This window comes from Quercus robur, chromosome 2 (genome assembly GCF_932294415.1).
Source record: "Quercus robur chromosome 2, dhQueRobu3.1, whole genome shotgun sequence".
Taxonomy (NCBI): Eukaryota; Viridiplantae; Streptophyta; class Magnoliopsida; order Fagales; family Fagaceae; genus Quercus; species Quercus robur.
In genome coordinates, this window is record NC_065535.1 from 2,706,251 (window position 1) to 2,727,815 (window position 21,565).

At 41.0% G+C, this 21,565-nt stretch overlaps 2 protein-coding genes across 2 annotated transcripts; one reads left to right on the top strand and one right to left on the bottom strand.

Moving 5' to 3' along the window:
* The first annotated feature begins 9,488 nt into the window (after nt 1-9,488).
* On the top strand, nt 9,489-17,383 carry LOC126709409 (aspartic proteinase CDR1-like). Its single transcript, XM_050409633.1, has 12 exons — nt 9,489-9,953; nt 10,051-10,171; nt 10,888-11,315; nt 11,410-11,566; nt 13,154-13,236; nt 13,339-13,435; nt 13,625-13,697; nt 13,915-14,154; nt 14,536-14,660; nt 15,364-15,465; nt 15,561-15,658; nt 16,933-17,383. The coding sequence occupies exons 1-12, from the start codon at nt 9,664-9,666 to the stop codon at nt 17,129-17,131; spliced, it is 2,013 nt and encodes a 670-aa protein (XP_050265590.1). The 5' UTR covers nt 9,489-9,663; the 3' UTR covers nt 17,132-17,383.
* A 2,482-nt stretch (nt 17,384-19,865) lies between these two features.
* LOC126709415 (peamaclein) lies at nt 19,866-20,755 on the bottom strand. Its single transcript, XM_050409645.1, has 2 exons — nt 20,553-20,755; nt 19,866-20,347 (listed from the first exon to the last, which is right to left on the bottom strand). The coding sequence occupies exons 1-2, from the start codon at nt 20,632-20,634 to the stop codon at nt 20,163-20,165; spliced, it is 267 nt and encodes an 88-aa protein (XP_050265602.1). The 5' UTR covers nt 20,635-20,755; the 3' UTR covers nt 19,866-20,162.
* Nucleotides 20,756-21,565: the final 810 nt, after the last annotated feature.

Here is a 21,565-nt window from a genome sequence, read left to right on the forward strand (position 1 = left end):
CCAAGTAAATTCCGCATGCCACAGATAGACAGTTATGACGGGGTCAAGGACCCACTGGACCACCTGGAGACCTTCAAAACCCTAATGCACTTGCAAGGAGTAGCGGACGCCATCATGTGTAGGGTCTTCCCTACAACGCTGAAGGGCGCAGCAAGAATTTGGTTCAGTCGACTGGCACCAAACTCCATCAGCACCTTCAAAGAACTCAGCGCTCAGTTTACCGCACACTTCATTGGGGGCCATCGCTACAAGAGGTCTACGGCTTGCCTGATGAGTATGAAGCAGCGAGAAGACGAAACTTTAAGAGCCTACATCTCCCGCTTCAACAAAGAGGCGCTCTCGATCGACGAAGCTGACGACAAAATACTCGTAGCGGCATTTACAAATGGCTTGAAGAAGGGCAAGTTTTTGTTTTCCCTATACAAAAACGACCCAAAAACAATGTCAGAAGTACTTTATCGCGCCACAAAGTATATGAATGCTGAAGATGCACTGTTAGCTCGGGAAGAGAGGCCTAGGAAAAGAGAGCGGCAGGAAGACAATCGGCAGGACCAAAGCCGAAAGAAGGCAAGAACCGCAGACCGAAGAGACGAAAGACGCCCTAAGCCCCTGGGAGGAAGGTTCACAAGCTTCACCCCGCTAACAGCCCCGATAGATCAAGTCCTTATGCAGATCAAGGACGAGGAGTCGCTGACATTCCCAGGAAAGCTGAAGAGTGACCCCAACAAACGCTCCCGAGATAAATACTGCCGGTTCCACCGCGACCACGGCCACGACACAGCTGATTGCTATGACCTCAAGCAGCAGATTGAAGCCCTTATCAGACAAGGAAAGCTGCAGAGATTCGTCAGCAAGGATAGAGCGGATCCCCCCGCGCAAGACCAACACCCCCGACGGGATAATGAGCGACCGAGGCCCCCAATTGGGGATATAAGGATGATCGTAGGGGGAATGACCGCCGTTGGGTCATCAAAGAAGGCCCGCAAGACCTATCTCCGGATGATACAAAGTGTTCAACTAACAGGAGCCGTGCCGAAGATAACAAGAAGAGAAGGTCCCGTAATCGGATTCTCGGAAGAAGACGCACGACGCCTTCACCATCCACATGACGACGCACTCGTCGTCAGCTTGCGTGTAGGAGATTACAATATGCACCGGGTGCTCGTCGACAATGGCAGTTCAGCAGATATCTTATACTGCACCGCGTTCCAGCAGATGAGGATCGACAGGGGGCGACTGATCCCAACAAATGCCCCGCTTGTCGGCTTCGGCGGGAGCCGAGTATTCCCACTGGGCGCGGTCACCTTATCCGTAATTGTGGGTGATTACCCCCAACAGATAGCCAGGGACGTGACGTTCTTGGTTGTTGATTGCTCATCGGCCTACAACGCTATCCTCGGGCGACCCACGCTCAACTCATGGAAGGCAGTAACCTCCACCTACCACCTGATGATTAAGTTCCCAACTGACTACGGAGTAGGGGAGCTGCGCGGGAGTCAGATGGCCGCGCGCGAATGTTACATAGCCATGATGGAAATGGAGGATCAGGTTCAGACTTTGAGTATAGAAGAGCACCGGGCGGTAACGGAGCCGGTTGAGAAGTTAGAAGAAATACCCCTTGACAGTTTCGATCCTGGCCGAACGACCAAAATTGGAACGCTCGCTAACCCCACAATCCGTCAGGAGCTCATAACCTTCCTTAGACGCAATCGAGACGTATTCGCATGGGGTCATGAAGATATGCTAGGGATAGATCCTTCAATCATGGTGCACAAGTTGAATGTGTCGCCCGCCTTTTCACCTGTCAGACAAAAGAAGAGGGTGTTTGCCCCCGAGCGAGACCGAGCCATAGCAGAGGAAGTCAGAAAGCTACGGGAAGCAAGCTTCATCAGGGAAGTGTACTATCCCGACTGGTTAGCAAATGTAGTAATGGTGAAGAAAGCGAGCGGGAAATGGCGGATGTGTGTGGACTTCACCGACCTTAACAAAGCCTGCCCCAAGGATAGCTACCCCCTCCCGAGGGTCGATGTCCTAGTGAACTCCACGGCCCGACACCAGTTGCTGAGCTTCATGGACGCTTTCTCGGGATACAACCAGATCCGAATGCACGAAGCCGACCAGGAGAAAACGTCATTCGTAACCAGCCAAGGCCTGTTCTGTTACAAGGTCATGCCCTTCGGCCTGAAGAACGCAGGCGCAACGTACCATAGGCTCATGAACAAAATGTTCGCGAAACAGATTGGGAGGAATGTCCAGGTCTACGTGGACGACATGCTAGTTAAGAGCCGGAGGGAGGAAGATCATCTAGGAGATCTCAAAGAAACATTTGATACACTCCGCTCCTACAATATGAAGCTCAACCCAGGGAAATGCGCCTTTGGAGTGACGGCAGGAAAATTCTTAGGATTCATGGTGTCTCAAAGGGGAATCGAGGCGAACCCGGATAAGATCCGAGCCATTATGGAAATGGCAGCACCAAGAAGTGTAAAAGAGGTACAGAGCCTAAATGGAAAAATAGCGGCACTAAACAGGTTCGTGTCGAGAGCAACGGACAAATGTTTGCCCTTCTTCCGAACATTGAAAAAGTCCTTTGAATGGACCAACGAATGCCAGCAAGCGTTCGAAGAATTGAAGATTTACCTCTCCTCTCCACCGTTGCTGAGCCCGTCGCAGCCGGGAGAAGAGCTTTTTCTCTATCTGGCCGTCTCCCCCGCAGCTGTTAGCGCAGCCTTGATGAGAGAAGAAGAAAGAGTGCAAAAACCCGTATACTACGCAAGCCGAGCGCTTCTCGGTGCCGAGGAAAGATACCCGCCGATGGAAAAACTTGCCTTCGCATTGGTTACGGCAGCCCGAAAGCTCAAACCGTACTTCCAAGCTCATACGGTAAACGTCCTGACTGACAAGCCTTTACGGCGAGCAATGAGCAGCCCCGAGGCCGCGGGACGACTGGCATTATGGGCAATCGAGCTGAGCGAATTTGACATTCAGTATCGTCCGCGGACCGCCATCAAGGGACAGGTTGTCGCCGACTTTATAGCTGAGTTCACCCATGACGAGGACCAGGGGGCAGCAGAGTCCCCTCAATGGAGCATACATACGGACGGATCATCCAACAAGCAAGCCGCAGGGGCCGGCATTGTGTTGCTATCGCCTGAAGGAGACACCATTGAATGTATGGTCCGTCTAAACTTTCCCGCCACCAACAATGAATCAGAATATGAGGCTCTGATAGCAGGACTCGACCTCGCCAAAGCAGCAGGAGCCACAAGGGTAGTCGTCTACTGCGATTCACAGGTCATCACCAACCAGATAAATGGAGACTACGAGTGCAAGAGCGAAAAGATGAAGAAGTACCTTGATGAAGTAAAGGCAAGAGTGGGCGACCTAGAAGCCAAAGTCATTCAGATTCCCAGAGAGGAAAACGAACGAGCAGACCGTCTCGCAAAGGCCGCCTCAGCAGAACGAATGGTCGTCCCTGGTAATGTACTCTCCTTCGTACAGCTTTCCCCGCTGATAGATATCAGTGACATGCAGGAAATATGCTCCGACAGCAGCTGGACAGCGCCGTTAGTCTCGTACCTAAAAAACGGCATCTTACCAGACGAGAAGGAGGCTGCAAGAAAACTTAAAGTCCAGGCGGCGAGGTTCGTCCTGATAAAAGACGTCCTGTACAAGAGAGGTTTCTCCCGACCATATCTAAGATGCTTGGGTACGGAAGAGGCAGACTACGTTATGAGAGAAGTGCATGAAGGAATCTGCGGAAACCACTCAGGATCCAGATCATTGGTACACAAGCTTGTGCGAGCAGGTTACTATTGGCCCACCATGCAGAAGGACGCCGAAACCTACGTTAGGGCCTGTGACAAATGCCAAAGGTTCGGCAACATTATTAGACAACCGACCGAAGAGCTGACCCCGATGACGGCCCCGTGGCCGTTCGCACAATGGGGATTAGACATTATGGGACCATTCCCTACAGCCGTACGACAGCTGAAATTCCTGGTGGTAGGTATCGACTATTTCACGAAATGGGTGGAAGCTGAAGCTTTGGCCACAATCACAGAGAAGAACGTAAGGAGCTTCGTTTGGAGATGCATCATATGCAGGTTTGGCATTCCTAGGGTCTTTGTCTCGGACAACGGGAGGCAGTTCGACAACGACCATTTCCGGGATTTTTGCTCCCAGTTAGGAATAAAGAATCACTACTCCTTCCCCGCCCACCCTCAAGCTAATGGACAGGTCGAAGTCACAAACCGATCCTTGCTCAAGATCATCAAGACTCGGCTTGAGGGGGCGAAGGGTATATGGCCTGAAGAATTGCCGAGTATACTATGGGCATACAGGACAACGGCAAGAACACCCACAGGAGAGACACCGTTCCGCCTGGCGTACGGAGGCGAAGCAGTCATCCCGGCAGAAGTCGGACTCGCAAGCTATAGGGTACACAACCATGATGAGAACAAAAACGATGAAGCTATGCGACTACAGCTCGACCTAGTGGATGAGATCAGGGCAGCAGCAGAACAAAGGCTCGCTAGGTACCAGGATCGCATGGCCAAATACTACAACTCTCGGGTCCGACACAGAGACTTCCAAGTCGGAGACCTTGTTCTTAGGAAGGTCATGGGCGCCGCTAGGGACCCTACCCAAGGGAAACTCGGCCCCAATTGGGAAGGTCCTTACCGAGTCTCGTCGTGGTAGAGAAAAGGTACTTACCACCTTGAAACATTGGAGGGACAGAAACTACCACATCCATGGAACACCGAGCACCTACGGAAGTACTACCAATAGGAGTAGCAGCATGAAGACCAACTTCTTTTATTTTTCAGCAAATTATAGTTTAACTCCTCAGATTTATCGTTTACTTTAGTTTTTTTCGCAACAATACTTTTTTAGCCCAAGGGGCAGGATTTGGTTTTAATTACTTTTATTTAAATGCATGGCAATAAGAGGAGTTTTATTCAGAAATTGCTGAAGTATATTTTTCCTCCGACGGTCCACTAAGTTTACGGCCCAAAAACGACTAAGTCCATAACTCACGGACTAAAGAAAAACCTGACGGACTAATGAAAGATGTCAAGGCATCAAGGCTAAAAAAGCCAAGAAAATAACGGTCCGAAAAGGCTAAAGCTAAAAGCTGACGGTCCAATAGATAGAGTTATCATATGGATCGGGCCTTCAAAACCGACGGACCAACGGAGATGTCAAAAGACATCAAGGCTAATGGCCATAAAAATAACGGTCCGAAAAGGCTAAAGCTAAAAGCTGATGGTCCAATAGATAGAGTTATCATATGGATCGGGCCTTCAAAACCGACGGACCAACGGAGATGTCAAAAGACATCGAGGCTAATGACTAAAGAAAATAATGATCCGGAAAAGCTAAAGCCAAAAAATCGACGATCATCTAATGGAACATACCAAAGAAGCCATCACTAAAGAGCTGACGGTCCAATGGATGAAAAATTTATATGGTAGACGGTCAAATTATTGACGGTCTTACCAAAAAATGAGTACTTACAAATAAGTTTCTCCAACCAACAAGCCTGTAAAGATGACGAGCTAAACAAAAAAGGCTAAATATAAAAGAATAATGGCGATCTCATTAAAATTAGTCAAACAATAAAAGTCAGTATATATGTTCAAAGTAACGGACAACAGGGGGTAGATGGAATTACAAGCAAAAAGCCCAACAAACATAAGGGCACTTGAAGACATTGTTCAAAAATTACAATTAATAACAAAGATTAAGCGGCAGGAGCGTCCTTGGAGACCCCGTCAGCTTTATCCTTCACAATTTGATCTAAAGGCCCAGCAGGGGTAACGACAGCAGGCTGGGCCAAAACAACCCCAGCATCATTAAGCAAAGAATCCAAACTGAGGGGTTCGTCATCTCTGTCAGCGGCAGGAGTCATTGGAACGGAAGTATCCATGGTGATTCCAGACAGATCCAGCTCCGGATAAGCTAACGACACTTGCTTCAGACAATCATCGAAACCTGCGCCATAGTAATCAGCACAGGAGTCGATGAAGGACTGAGTTGTCTTAAACTTTTCGACTGCGTCAGTCCCAGCCGTCACCACTTGCGCACGCAAAGATGAAACCTCCTCCTCAAGTTTCTTCTGCTCGCCCTCTGCTTCTCCTAACTTCTCCTTCACGTCCTTCAGATCTGTGTTTAAGAGACGGATGGCCTCCTTGTATTGCGCCTGCTGATCCATCAGGGTGGAATTGTGCCTCCTTACCCGAGAGACGATGCCTTCTTTGGCCACGCATCGGTCTTGAAGTGCTTTAACACGAACCAAGGCCTGAAGGAAACACAACCGTCAGCTATTGAGCAAGGTAAAGATCAGATTAATCAAAGTAGGAAGCATACCCGTGCAATATCAAAGAAGGCTGACGCCCCCAGGTCATCCGTCCCAAGCTGAGGACAAGGATCCAGATCCGTCTGTTTGATAAGAGATTCCAGACCCTCGACAGCGTAATCCTTGTGAGTCAGCAAGCAACGGGGCCCCTCAATGACGGGACCAGAAGAAGTCATCACTCCTTTCCCAGCACCGTGACTAGGCTTGGGGGGCGACTTCTGGGAGGGCGCGTCCGTAGGAGTGACGGCCACCTTCTTAGAAGGAGGATCATCCTTTCCGTCAGACTTCCTCTTGATTGAGCCCTTCAAAGAGGAATGAGGAGTTGACGCTCCTTCTTTTCCCTTGGCTTTATCTTCTTCCTTCTTACGGGCAGCAGCGGCCCTCACCCTCTGCTTCGCAGCCTCCATCTCTGCACAAAGAAAGCGGACGGATTAGTAAGCTGACGGATAAGTAATAGCAGACGGAAATAAAAAGCCAACGGATTAAACAATGCATCTACTTACGTTTTCTTGAAAATTCTTTCAACTTCCACGCTTCGACCGTCGGCTCAGGACCACCACAATACAAATGTAAAGTGTCTAGGGTTATCAAATCCCTACACTTACGTTGATCAAGTGGGATGGTGAGTATCCGACGGATGAATTCCCTTTGTTCGTCAGACACCTCCGGACGAGCGATAGCTGAAACAAAAGGGAACAGACGGTGTTAAAAGAGACGGTGAAAGTTCCCTTGAAAATGGAAAGCGACGGTAAAAAGAAAGGGACGGGGGCAACCTGACTCCCTAATATAAGCCCATGTGTTATCAAAATAACCCCCGGGCAACGTATCCCATTCATCCGGACGGCACACCCAGTCCGTCCCCTTAATGAAGAAAAATCTATTCTTCCAATTCCTATTCGAATCCGGCATATCAAACACTAATCTTAAGCTCTTTTCACGAGGTGCAAAGTGATATGCCCCCTTGGCGGATACTTTATGCTGAGGTCTGTAGCAGTAAAAGAACTCGTCAAGCGAAAGTTGACGGTTCCCCCCACTCAAGCGACCCCAAAGAACCTCAGCACCAATAAAGATCCTCCAGGCATTCGGAGAGATCTGGCTGACGGACAATCCTAAGAAATCCGCCAGCCGACGATGTAAAGCCGTCAGTGGAAGTCTAAGGCCAGCTGCGAACATGGCGTCGTACATCCCCACATCAGCCGTCCTCCCTGTATAACATTTCTCATTCTTTTTAGGGAGACGGAGAGGAATGTGATCTGGGATTTGGAAACGAATGCGCAACTCAGAAAAAACTCTGTTGCTCATCTTTGGGAGAAATTTATTGACGGCCCACCCCTCTGGAAGGATGAAGGGACGATTACCTCCAGAACTCCCTGAAGTTCCCTCACTGGACTCTTCGTCACCCTCATCCTCACTACCGTCACTACCACCTCTATCTCCGTCGCTATCGATCTCCTCGTCACCTTCCTCCCAGTGACCGTCATCAACAACTTCCTCATCGATCCCCTTGACCTCAACCTCACTTAACACTTCTTCCCTAAATCCCCCGACACGGTCTTCTACGTCAATACTAAGGGATTGGGCTGACGTTTCTTTTCTTGACGACTCAGAAAAGCCATCGGACTCTTGACCTGAGCCAAAAACTTCGTCGTAGCCCGCTCCGTCGCGGACTGACGACTGATCACTCGACGCGTCACTTGACATCTGACTACCTACAAGTGACGGATACACCCTAAGTCCCTAGACTGACGTTCTTAATAAAAATTCTTTGGGCAAAAAGTAAAAATAAAAAAGAAGCAAAGAGAAGAGAAGAGGAACTTACGGGTGAAATAGATCTTGAATAAGTGAAGCAACCTTAAGAATGACGGTATTGATGAAAGTTGACGGAACGAATCGTTAGAGCGACGGTCTCTCTCTTGAAAGATCTGCGAGGTTGAAATGGCGAAATGAAACAATAAGGTGTGATATTTATAGGAAGAAAACGCACGAAGTGCGAGGCGACGCCAGTGCCCAGAAACAAGGCCAACGACTGCGCGCCACGTGACCTTGCATTAAATAGCTCGCGGCTCGAGAAGTGATTCATAATTCTTTTTTTTCTTTTTTCAGAAATAACTCCACATGCTGACGGTTTTAAGCGTCGAACATGTAGAGTAGGGGGCAACTGATGAGGATAAAAGGAGAGAGCCTCAGACTGACGGTGTTATGCTGTCTTCCATAAGTAAACAGACGGAGTGATAGCTGACGGTCATAGCTGACGGCCTCCAGGTTCAGAACGGTTTCACTAGGTGACGCCCAAAAAGCTGAAGGAGGTAAATTGAGGCTGACGGACCGAACAGAAAGTTGACTTGCTTCCCACGTTATAAGTTAAGAGTTGACTTGTTTCCCACGCTAGAGAATTTTCAAATGGACTCCTATAAGGAAAGGATCCCGAAAAATACGCTCAAAGGGATTCCTATAAGGAAAAGACTTCTACTCCAAGGAAAAAAGGGATGACCCTTGCTACTATAAAAACCTTAGCACCCTCGTGACCCAAGGTACGCATAATTTTTACCCTCTCTAGCACTCTAGAGCAGTGAGAATAATTCTAACTTGACCTTCGGAGGGTATTTGGCCGGTACCACACCGGTACTCTCTAGGTTATTCCTTTTCGTTGTGCAGGTGCCATTTGCGATCATACGAGGAGCGTGTGACTCACTGGTGGTATTGTTTTCGGTACCATCAGAGCTTAACATGTTTACTAAATAAAAAAAAAAAATATATATATATATATATATATATGTAATCTCCCTTTTTTTTTTCCAAACCAAGCCATCTAAATCTAATCAACCACCCGATCTAGGATATAGGAGAGATAGCTACCAAATTAAAATATAAAAATATGATTACTACTCGTAAACTCAATTTAAATTTCCAAATCACAATTATCTCTCACCTAACTTATCCGTTGACTTCAAAAAGATAAAATAAATAAATTTTTTTAAAAAAAGGAAAAAACAAATTCTAATCAGGAGTAATTACCACCAACGTGGCACAATGTGATTGGCCACATATAATGCCTGACCGGTATATCTCCTTGCGCCCAACACAGAAGTCTATCAGATAATTGTCAGATTAGAAGTCAAGAAACGACGAAGACCAAAGAAAAAAAAAAAAAAAAAAAAAAAAAAAATCTTATAAACTCCATTCTCTCTCTCTCTCTCTCTGAATCGCACAGTGAAAAATTTTCCTTTCGAAATTGAAACACGAAGATCGCTCTCCAAAGCGATAATCTTCTATAGCTATAGCAGCAGCGAAGACGAAGCGCGATGGCTTTGAATTTGAGCTTGAGGTTGAGCTTGGCTCACCTAGCCTACGCGCTTTTGATTTTTCTCTACTGTTCTTCTTCTTCTTCTTCATCCTCAGCCGTTGATCTCCTCCAAGGCTCAACCAATCCTCGCCGTCCGATGATACTCCCTCTCTATCTCTCTTCCTCTAAAACTACGTCCTCCTCCTCCGACGATCGCGTCGTCGCCGATCACAATCGTCGCCAGCTCCGCAACTCGCCGCCTCCGCCGAACGCTCGCATGCGACTCTACGACGATCTCCTTGCGAACGGGTTCAATTCTCAATTCTACTTATTATTGTTATTATTATTTTTTCATTTCTCTTATTATTGATTTTGATTTTGATTTTTTGGTTTGGATTTGTGATAGTTACTATACGACGAGGCTATGGATTGGAACGCCACCACAGGAATTCGCGCTGATTGTGGATACTGGAAGCACTGTGACCTATGTTCCGTGCTCGAACTGTGGACACTGTGGGAAACATCAGGTTTAGCTTTCGATTTGTGTGCTTTTATTAATTTTTTTATTTTTTTATTGTAGGAATATAAATTTTCTATTATGGTGAGCTTGCAATTTATGCTTTGTTTATAGTTTTTTTTTTATTTTTTTTTTATTTTTTTAAGAAATATATGAACAGTGTATTGATGAACTCTATGGAGGAGAGGATTAGGAAGTTTGGTTTCTGTAACTCTTAATTATCATACTATAATTGATTGTTGAATGATAAATTGATTTAAAGTTTAATATTACAGTTGTTGGTTTGCCAAGAATGGAAGAGAAAAGAACCTGTGATTTTAGGTTTCAGTTATTTTTATTTCTTCTTTGTTGAGGGAATGAAAAAAAAAAAGGTAAAAGAAGGCCAAAAATCAGTAGAAGTAGTAAAAAAGGACATATCAATTACGGGAATAACAAAGAGTATTACTTTGGAGTTTGGATTGAACAGAATGATGGAAGAGAATACATGTGGTTGACCCTAGCTAATAATATGTTGAGGATCCATAGCCGACGCCAAAAAATTTGGGAGTATGGCTTGATTGTTGTTGTTTTTTTCTTTATTTTTTTGTGGACTTTGAAAACTATAAGCTGTGAAAATGGTGGGTATGTTTTTCTGAATTTTGGTGGATGATTGATTAATTGATAGCTTTCTTTTGAAAAAAAATTAGCAGGTGATTTATTGGAAGCTAATATTATGTTGTTGTTCAGGATCCCAGGTTCCAGCCAGAGTTGTCTAGTACATATCAACCAATGAAGTGCAGCGTTAGTTGTAATTGTGACAGTAATGATGCTCAATGCACTTACGAGAGACGGTATGCTGAGATGAGCTCTAGCAGTGGGGTGCTCGGTGACGATGTTCTTTCCTTCGGCAATGAAAGTCAACTTGTGCCTCAGCGTGCTGTTTTTGGTTGTGAAATCAAGGAAACCGGTGATCTTTACACCCAGCGTGCTGATGGCATCATGGGTTTAGGACGGGGTCGGCTTAGTGTGATGGATCAACTAGTGGATAAGGGTGTTATTAGTGACTCATTTTCGTTATGTTATGGTGGGATGGATGTAGGTGGGGGTGCTATGATTCTTGGCGGCATTTCTTCTCCTCCTGATATGGCATTTACCCATTCAGACCCTTATCGCAGGTAAAATACTTTTAAACTATCAAATTTGTAGGGTTTATTAAAGAATGCATTTTGTGCATCTCACACATATGCTTTAGTCTTGTGATGTCAACAGTCCATATTACAATATCGATTTGAAGGAAATACTTGTTGCTGGGAAGAAATTGAAGTTAAAGCCAAGCGTCTTTGATGGAAGGCATGGAACAGTCTTGGATAGTGGAACTACATATGCCTACCTTCCAAAAGAAGCTTTTCTTGCATTTAAGAGTGCTGTAAGACTCTCTAGCTTTGAGTTTCATCCTCTCTTTATAGTGTATTTAATTTTGTGTCATTTGCCTGACTAAGAAGAGTTGGTGGGGGGGGGGGGGGGGGGGGTTGGAATAGGAGGATGTTTGAGTTTTGTTCAAGTTGAAATGCGTTTTCTTAATTTATTTGCTTCATCTAAATCTTTGGCTTTTATGTCTGCTGCTTAAAAGCATATATGCTAGCCAACAATTCTAGATATCACTTAATGGATTTATGACGCGTGTTTGGTGAGTTTCTCATTAATAGCTGACTTGGTAAAACTGACAAGTTTGTTTGAAGGCCAAACAAGCAAAAATTAGTCCCTTTTACAATGTAGAACGAGACTGCTTAGTGCTTACCAAAAAACAATGTAGAACACGACTATATGTGTATGGAACAAAGTCTGGATACAGGTTGTAAAAATTCAAATTATAAGAATTCTGATTCATTTTATAGAGAATGGAAGCAGATTGTTTTCCCCCAATTTTATACTTTAGTCAATGAGCTCTATTTCAAATGGCACTTCCCCTCTCTATAAGAATAGGGTGGAGAATGAGCTTGTAAGTCCTAAACCCACTGGGTATATGTGTAACTTACCAATCAAAGAAATATTTTTATGGATGGCCCCACTGTAGTTGGATTAAGTGCCTTAATCGAATTTAGTTGAAATATAGATCCTTCTTTAAATTTATTTCATACTAAATTCAATGTTAGAGCATATGTCAAGCTTCTTTGCTTTGAATGAAAAAAAAAAAAAGGTTCTTTGTTTTGAAGTGACTGTTGAATTTTGCTCTCATTTGACTTCAGTTTTAGTGAAGTGTGAACTGCAACTGGGTTGTTAAACATTTTGGCTTCTATGACAATACAACTTGTCAAATTTTTGTGACTTATATTCTGAATGTTGGGATCGTATATCCTATTTTTGCAATTTTAATGTCACTGTGGCTAGCATTAGGCAACTTGCAATCATACTCACAGGTGACCATTTAGGTATTTTTGAATCAATCATTCCTAGGAAAGGGAGGGGTAGGAAGTCATTCTATCATGGCACCAGTTAATATTTTTAAGTTTTGGAAAGTTCATGAGTATCATTTCAGCAAATGGGTATACTTATAATCCTGTGTGGACCTTGCATCAACTTTGGATCATATATCCTGGATCCTGGTTTCTTTTAGGCCTCTAAAATTACTTCCCTTGGTCTTGGCAGCGGAATATTTGTTACTTATCAAAAAAAAAAAAAAAAAAAAAAAAAAAAAAAAAACTTCCTTTGATCCTTTTCTAATCTGTCACTTATCTAGAAAATTGAAATCACTGCCTCTAGTGTTGCCCTTAACTCTTGCAGCTGTGATGTCCTCTATTGTCCTTGCATCTATAGAAGACACCTTTTAACAGTTGGATGCTGTACTGTACTGCCCTCTAACTATAAACTCCTGTGTCAATGTCAAATGACTGACATCAGTTTGTCCAAGTATTCCTGTGTGTTGCTAATTAGTTTTTAATTTTAGATTATCCGTACTTTTTGCGTACCTTTTTGTTGAATGCCTCAGTTGATGGGTGTTGTATGTGATATGCAGGTGATGAAGGAAACTCGTTCCCTCAAACAAATCCATGGTCCAGATCCAAATTTTAATGATATTTGTTTTTCTGGTGCTGGAAGGTACTGCCTAGACTAGATAGATGTAAACTGAGTTTAAGCACCTCTTGCTTGATTGGTTGTCTTGAGATTACATCTTAATATCTTTACTTGCATTGTGCTTAGGGAAGTTTCCAAACTATTGGAAGTTTTTCCTCAGGTTGATATGGTATTCAACAGTGGAAAAAAGTTGTCACTGTCTCCAGAGAACTACTTGTTCCGGGTAAGTTGATGTTAATCTTCCTCAGTTTTTTCTTCTATGGGAAAAACATTGAATGCTGTTTACCCAATTATAGATTTTTTTTTTTGGGAGTAAAAATTATGGTTTCAAATGTTGTTAAGCACATAATGATGTTTATTTAATGTGTTATTTCATTTGTTTTCTTCTTTTCTTTCATGGTATGTATTTTAGCATACAAAGGTTAGTGGTGCATATTGCTTGGGAATTTTTCAAAATGGAGATGATGCAACTACTCTTTTAGGAGGTATATTTTTTTTGGAATGCAAATCTCTGTTGTGCTTACTATGTAATTAGTTCTTGCATTTGTTAAAACCAAAAGATGCATTATGCTCAACCTGCCTTGTGCACTCCAATATGAAGTCAAGCAATAATTTCCTTCTCTCTCTCTCTCTGAACATATGGCATGCATGTGCATGAGCACACAATGGGTATCTCAGTTAATTTTTGTGGATTTGTTACAGGGATTGTTGTTCGTAACACCCTTGTGACTTATGATCGTGAGAACGATAAGATTGGCTTCTGGAAGACCAATTGTTCTGAATTATGGAAGAGTTTGCATTACATTGATCCTTCAACCCCATCTCCTTTGCCACCAAAAAGCCAGAGTACAAATGTAAGCATTCCTCCTACTGTAGCTTCTGGTGGATTGCCTCATGCCCCAGCCCCAGCCCCAGATGGATTGCTTCATGCTGTTTTTCCAGGTAGAGCAAGTTTTAAGCATGTACATACCTTTTGTGCTGTTTTTTCCCCCCAAATTGAAACATGCAGCCTCAATAATTTCTTAGGTTCTTTCTTGACAATTGACATATAACTATTTGGTATGAGTTTCAATATGTTGAGTTTCTATTTCTTGCAATATAGAATTAGACTGACACGTATGTAACTAAAGATTGAAGTGAAGATTCTCCTGAATACACACACACACACACAAGTTTTTTTCTGTTATAATGAATAAAAGCCTCTTTTTGGTTGGTTGTATGCATTTTTGGAACTCTTGCGCTTATTATACACTCATAATTTTCTTTTACATTGCTGTCTAGACTGTTGTCACCGATGTTATGTTTACCATGTATTGTATGTAGGTGAATTTCAAATTGGACTGATAACATTTGATATGAGTCTTAGCATCAACAACTCCTATATGAAACCCAATATTACAGAGCTTACCGAGTTTATTGCCCAGGAGCTAGATGTTAAAGCTTCACAGGTATAGTTGAGCTATTTTTTCCTCAGTCATGGTTGCATTGTAAGAGGTGCCCTGCTAAAGAATAGCTTATTATTTAAAGTACTTTTGAATCTTTAAGCCTAATAATTTCTTAGTTTCAATGCTTCATTCAATCTATCAACCCCATTTATTCATTTGTTTGTCTCTGTTTGGAGATAATGGACTTTTGTTGGGTTAGTTTGGTTGCCCTTTCCCCTTGACCATGAATTGGTGTAAATATTGGATTAAATATCATAATTCCAAGTAGTTGTTCCAGGTGCCTTCTTTTAACGTTTAGTGATACTTAGCTCAACTGAGCCTCAAGTATCCGTTTCTATCTGTGCCATGATTAAAGATATATTTATATCTTCCATTGAAAAAAACTGAATTTTTTAAAATGCTATGTATGCTGAAAATTAATAGAATGTACTAGGAATATACAAGTCAGGCTGTCTGGGTCTGCATTTCCTGATCTGCTGTGGTTTAAACCTTTTATTTAAAAATAATTGGATCAGAGCTGTGGGTATAGTCATTAAAATAGGCGGTCCACCTAATCTAACCGATTTTATTGCTACCTTGGTTTCACTTTGCGCTTCTAAAGCCTTCATTGCAGTGTGCCACTATCTCTGAATGTTTCCTTGCTTTGGCAGAAGATTTTAGGTCAATTTAACTTGATCTATTTGTAATGCTCACTGCTTGATTTCAGGTTCATTTATTGAGCTTCAACTACAAATCAAATGTTTCCCTTTTCAAATGGGCTATCTTCCCAGATGAATCAGCTGATTACATATCTAATACCACAGCGATGGTAATGCTTGATGCTGAAGTTGTCTTATATACAACTGTAGCCATTCCCTCAATTCACTATAGTGGTTTACCTAATGCTTATTTATTTGTGTGCAGAGTATAATTCAGCGCTTAAGGGGACATCATATGCGACTTCCTAAGAAATTTGGAAGTTATCAGCTTGTTGAATTGAATGTTAAGCCCCCAGTGAAACCGTACGTTATTTGCTTTTTCTCTAGTTATCTTCTTTTCACTTATGTACATGGTGTTTCCACTTCCATTTCCTGCCGATCCTTACCTCTGGATCCAGATTCATGCAGTAAAGCAGGACTATCTGTGTCATTATTAACCTGTGGAGTTCAGACTCCTTTACCAAAGCCCTTTTAGAAGCAAATTCTTTTGTGTTGGATAAGATGGATTAGACTGTAGTCACTAATATAAAATGCTCGAATGAAATGTTAATAATACATGGAAGGTTTAGAATTTTTAGCTAGAATATAGCGATGTCTTAAAAAGAGAGATGCATTTGCTCTGGGGAAATCATTAGTCAAATAAACTTAAATTGGCACTTTTTTTTTCAATGTACATCTATTAATAAGTCTCTTCAGTCTTCCCTATCTCGTAATTGCTAACATCAAGAAATTTGTAATTTCCAAATCTAAGTAGTTAAATCCAAATTCCTAAGTTCTTACATCTAAAGGCAGCATATGCAATAGTAGCCATTTCCAGAATTCAAGCCTAGGAATCTAGGATACACAAGCTGTAGGGGACAGGTTCGGATCTACTCCTTGTTTCGCAGCTTTATCCTTATTTAGGGGAAAGAGATTTGCAGCTTTATACTGTCTAGTTGAAATCCAGGAAAATTTTCAGGTAATTTAAAGCTGCTTTAAGTGCAATTTAGACCTTATGACTTTCTCACACTCTCACCCCTACTCCATGACCTCCTAGGAATGTTGTGCTGAAAAAGTAATACATATGGGCTTTTTTTTTTTTTCCGGTTAATATTGTTAATGCTATGTGAAGTTTTGCATTATGAACAAAGTTGATCATGTCAAATTGTAATGCAGTTTTTAATAATTTATTTGACAAAAAGAAGAATTCCTGGGTCTGTAAAAGAAGTGAGGAGAAAAGAGGAGCTTTATATAGCATCAGTAGTGGTTGTTCTATATATCAATATCCATATATGTGAATGTCGTATACTTAAATCTTGAAGAAGTCCCTTGGGCCAAGCACCCTGATCTAGCTTAAAGATCAGTTTGTTGATGTATATTACTAGTCTTTATATTTTCGAAGTTTACATTAATAAGTTGATTTATCTTCTAATTGTTATCTATTAATCTATCAATAACTGTAACTATATTGGCATTCTTTCAGGAATACTAGATTTTCTAGTCCCGACTTTTTGAACCAGTTTAGCTTTTAAACAATGTTTTTACTGCTTCCTTTTCTTTTTCATATTTCACAATCGGAATCCTGTGGAAAATTGCAGAACTTGGTGGAAACAAAACTATTGGGCAGTGGCTGTTGGAGCATTAGTTACCCTGGTTCTTGGACTTTCAATTTTTGGGGCATTGTTAATTTGGAGATCTAGACACACAGAATCTAGTTCATATGAGCCTGTTAATGCCGCTGTTCCAGAGCAAGAGCTTCAGCCACTTCAAACTTCAACAGGGCTTGATGGTTTATAGTGTATATAGTCTTCTTAACTTAGTGGGTAATTATTGTTCTGGATAGCTTCAAATTTGACTATTCAAGCTATTGATTTCAAGGTGACGGAATCATTGATCCCTCCATTGTTGTATAATGAAAAAGAAAATGAAAAAGCGGATAGAAAAAGTAGTTGCTGAGGAAAAGATCATAGTTTTTGACATTAATGTATGTAGAAAGTTACATTTTGATCGAATAAAACAATTAGAAGATATAGTCATTATGCAAAATAATCTTGGTGGCCCCAATGTACTACTACTCAAAACTGATCACTTGGGTACAGCAATCCAATTCTCTGGATCTCTAATGTTACTTGTGGTTGCCTACTAAGGATAGCTTCTAGTTTTTCGTAGTGAATTAGAAATGTACTGACTACTGAGTACATCTTATCTGATACGAAGGAGAGTTTGCATTCCTTAGGACCATTAAACATGTCCATTCTCAGCCATGAAATCATGTTTTTTCTTTTCAACGTGATAGGATCAATTTGCAGGTAAAGTTGATTGCCTTTTAACATTTTTGTCTCTAAAGCAAGCAAACACAGCCGATATTTTTTGTACATTGTACACAATTTTGAATCAAACTGTAATGATTTCAGGACACTTTTTGTTTTGAATTGATTTGAAGATGATCCACCCCTAGAAATTAGAATTCTCTCGTGCATTTTGGCAGAACAATCAGGAATTCTGTCTCCCCAGGCCCAGGCCCTTACAATTTTCAGAGACATGTGAAGGGCCCAATTGCCACTAAGCCGAAAAGAAGAAAAATTGTAAAATATAAATAAATCTTTTCTCACATTTCAGCAATAAAATGAAATGGAGAATATCTTTGAAAATGGAGCGGAATTCTAGAGCAATGAATGAAAAATCAGCAACCACCTAAAAAAAAGGTTATAAGCCCCAGACAATTGTTTTGCTGCTTCAATAAAATTATTCATATATATATTTTTATAATTTTTATTAAACTATATATATGCCCAAACTGATCAAATTATTTTTCTTTTTTACTGGGCATATGTTGCTGTAGGTGGGTAAACCTTTGAAAATTTACTTAGGACAAAACAAAGGTTACATTGTAGATACATCTTTTATGTCATACATTTGCCGTGGTTATTTGGTTGTTTAAACCAAAGGCCTTGCGAAAAAAATATGAAACACTCAAATTGTGATCAAGAAAACGAAAAACAACAAAAAAAAAAGAGAGAGAGAAATCCTGGTGAGTGCTTGAGAGTGTCAATTTAAGTCAAGGCGTTGTTGAATTTTAGGAGTGTCACGTGGTATGTGTGAGTTGGTCATCATAAAGTGAAGAATAGGGAATCGCTTACAAACAAAGTGCCTGTCACATCGTACAGTGCACGTGAACACGCCCCGCATGTAAACCAAGCTATTTTAGAGTTTTTTTTTTTTTTTTTTTTTTTAAGTTATACAAACAATAAAAATAAAAGTAATGTTTATTATAAATGTTAACAAGACTAATATAAATTCTATTTTATAAAAAAATTGGATTAAAAAAAATTAAACTGACCACACAGTATGTTTTAAAATATATATTTTTTCTTTTTATGAAGCTGGACTCATAACTTATAAAACTGCAAAAAAAGAAAAAAATTACAAAAACAAAGGCAAAAAGCTACTATTACATATTATTTTACAACATGCTTCTGCGGATTTTAAAGAGAGTATACAATAATTTAGTGTGTAACAAATATTTTTTCTAAAATTAAAAAAATGCGTTAAAGGGGTTCAATCTAACCATGAACTTGTGTGTAGGTTCCAGTTAGTTCAACTGGTAAAATTTTTGATGTTTAAATAAGAAATCTGGAGTTCAATCCCTACCTACACCAAAAACCGATTAGTGTCCATAGGTTGAAACTCTCTAAAAAAAAAAAAAAAAAAACCATGAACTTGTGTAGCCGAAACTTTTAAATGAACTATGAATTAGTTACGTTCAAGCAAGACAATGAACTATAAATTGGAGTTTATAAGAAGGAACATGACAGCTGGCTGTTACTAAGTACCTACTACCTTGCCAAATGACAACCTGATTTTTCTTTTTCCTATAGCAATGCTTTCTTTACCGTGTGGCAGTGATTATAGTTGTGAGAGCATTTTAAGCTTTCAAATTTTCTTGATGTTCATATTCTAGTTTTATAAACAATAAAAATGTTACAATTTCTTTTAGTTAATTGTTGAGATAGTTTAATTAATTGTGATAAAAAAAATATTGAAAAAAAATTGAGTTCGTTGATTTATTGTTTAAAAGTTGGTCTAATGTGCTGCGTATCTAAAGGTGAAATTTACCTCTTTCGCGTATCATGGGGATTTCTTTCACTTTGTAATTTTGACTAAAACTTTCCCTTTCTTCCAAATTGTTCCCTTGGTTTATTGTAAAAAAAAAAAAAAAAAAAAAAAAATCTTCTTATACACAGTTTCGTACACACTTTCTATTCACATATATTCATTATTTCACATTTTATACACACCCATTTTTGAAATTATATTTTTAAAATACGATCTGAGTCATATAGTAATGTATATATTGTGAATGTGTAATAACTAATCAATAGTGTGTAACTTTCATCGCCCATTATAAGATATGCATGGCTGAACTGATCTCCAATCAAGGGATAGTTACAGATAGTAAATGCTTTCATAAACACAATTAAGTAAGATATCATCATCTTCTCCACAATTAATATTTTTTGGTAAAACACAATTAAGTAATTTATTATTACATATATTGCAAATGGGAAACTACAATAGACAGAAGCCAATACACACATAAACAAATTTTAATGACAGACACTATCACATTAACAACCAAACAAATGAAGGACCCCAATTTATTCCTTTGATATTCCATCTTCTATAGCCTAATCTATTAATGAACTCTATAATATATCCTTCTTTTTTCTTTTTTTCTTTTTTTTTTGAATAAATAAAACGCTTATGAATATTAACTTTCATTAATATTTATAAGGGTCCTTGACTCAGAATCCCAACCAAGAAATGATCAAGGGCACTTGCTCTTGCCCTTGGAGTTCTTGAGGTCCCTGTAGCAAGGGCACTCGTCCTTGTTCCCATAAGTCCCAGATGGCACACACTGACACTTCTCACAGCAAACACCGCAGTACTTCAAGCACCGGTCCTGTATTCCTGCCTTTGAGCACCTCACCTGGCACTTTGAGTCACAGAAGCCTATATTTTGTTTAAAACACAAACTGATTAGCATTTTTATTATAAATCGAAGCGATATAGAACTGAATCTCAATGTACCATGACAATTAAACCATTCCACCCCAAAATATCAAAGTAAATCCAGCAAGATTTTAACTTTTTAACGCAGAAGTTTTCAAAAAGAGAAAGAGATTGTTTAAGTTTGTAGAAGTAGATGATATCTTACTTGAACCAGCCATTGTGGCCTCAAAGAAAGATGAGCTGAGGACAAGACAAACAAGCAGGAAAGTTGCAAAGGCAAGCTTCATTTTTTTCTTTTCTTGACTGTGTCTCAGAAAATGTAGAGAAAAGATGTGTGGAAAGAAATGTAATGTACTTAGTTTGGCCCCAAAGGCAAAGGGTGTGTGTGTGTGTGAGGTGGTGGAGACATGGAAGTAGGGGAGTGTTGGGTTACACGTGTGAGTGAAGTCCCATATTGAATAAAGATGAGAAGAATGAGTGGTTAATATAACATAATTGAGCACATACCCATTGGGCTTAGGCCTTTTGGGTTAAAGTGTGTCTCAATATGTTATATTAATTATTCAAGGAAGCTCCCCAAGGTGTTTATTTCCCCAACAAGTGGTATCAGAGCCCATGGTGATGTGCGGCAAAGGTGATGAGGTGTTCATGGTCCCTACCCAGCGGGAAAAGAAAAAGCCTAAACGGCCCACACACAAAGATCTTGGAGAAAAAAAAAAAAAAAAAAAAAAGAGCCCAACAAATGAATATTGCTAATGGTGCTAAATAATGGTGTGATGCAAGGTTCCCATGGACATGGACGTGCGGGGTTCCCATGGATGTGCGTGCGGGGTTGACACGTGGTTCCCATGGATGGCGTACGAGAGACTCATGGATGATGCATTGATGAAGTGAAAAGCCCATTAGGCAAGGGGGAGTGAGTAGGACTTGTTCATGGCCCATGGAGAGGTCTTGAAGCCCACAGAGAAGCAGAGACTCACACGTGAGGGGGAGATTGTTGGGTTACACGTGTGAGTGAAGTCCCATATTGAATAAAGATGAGAAGAATGAGTGGTTAATATAACATAATTGAGCACATACCCATTGGGCTTAGGCCTTTTGGGTTAAAGTGTGTCTCAATATGTTATATTAATTATTCAAGGAAGCTCCCCAAGGTGTTTATTTCCCCAACAAGTTGAGTGAGTAGGACTTGTTCATGGCCCATGGAGAGGTCTTGAA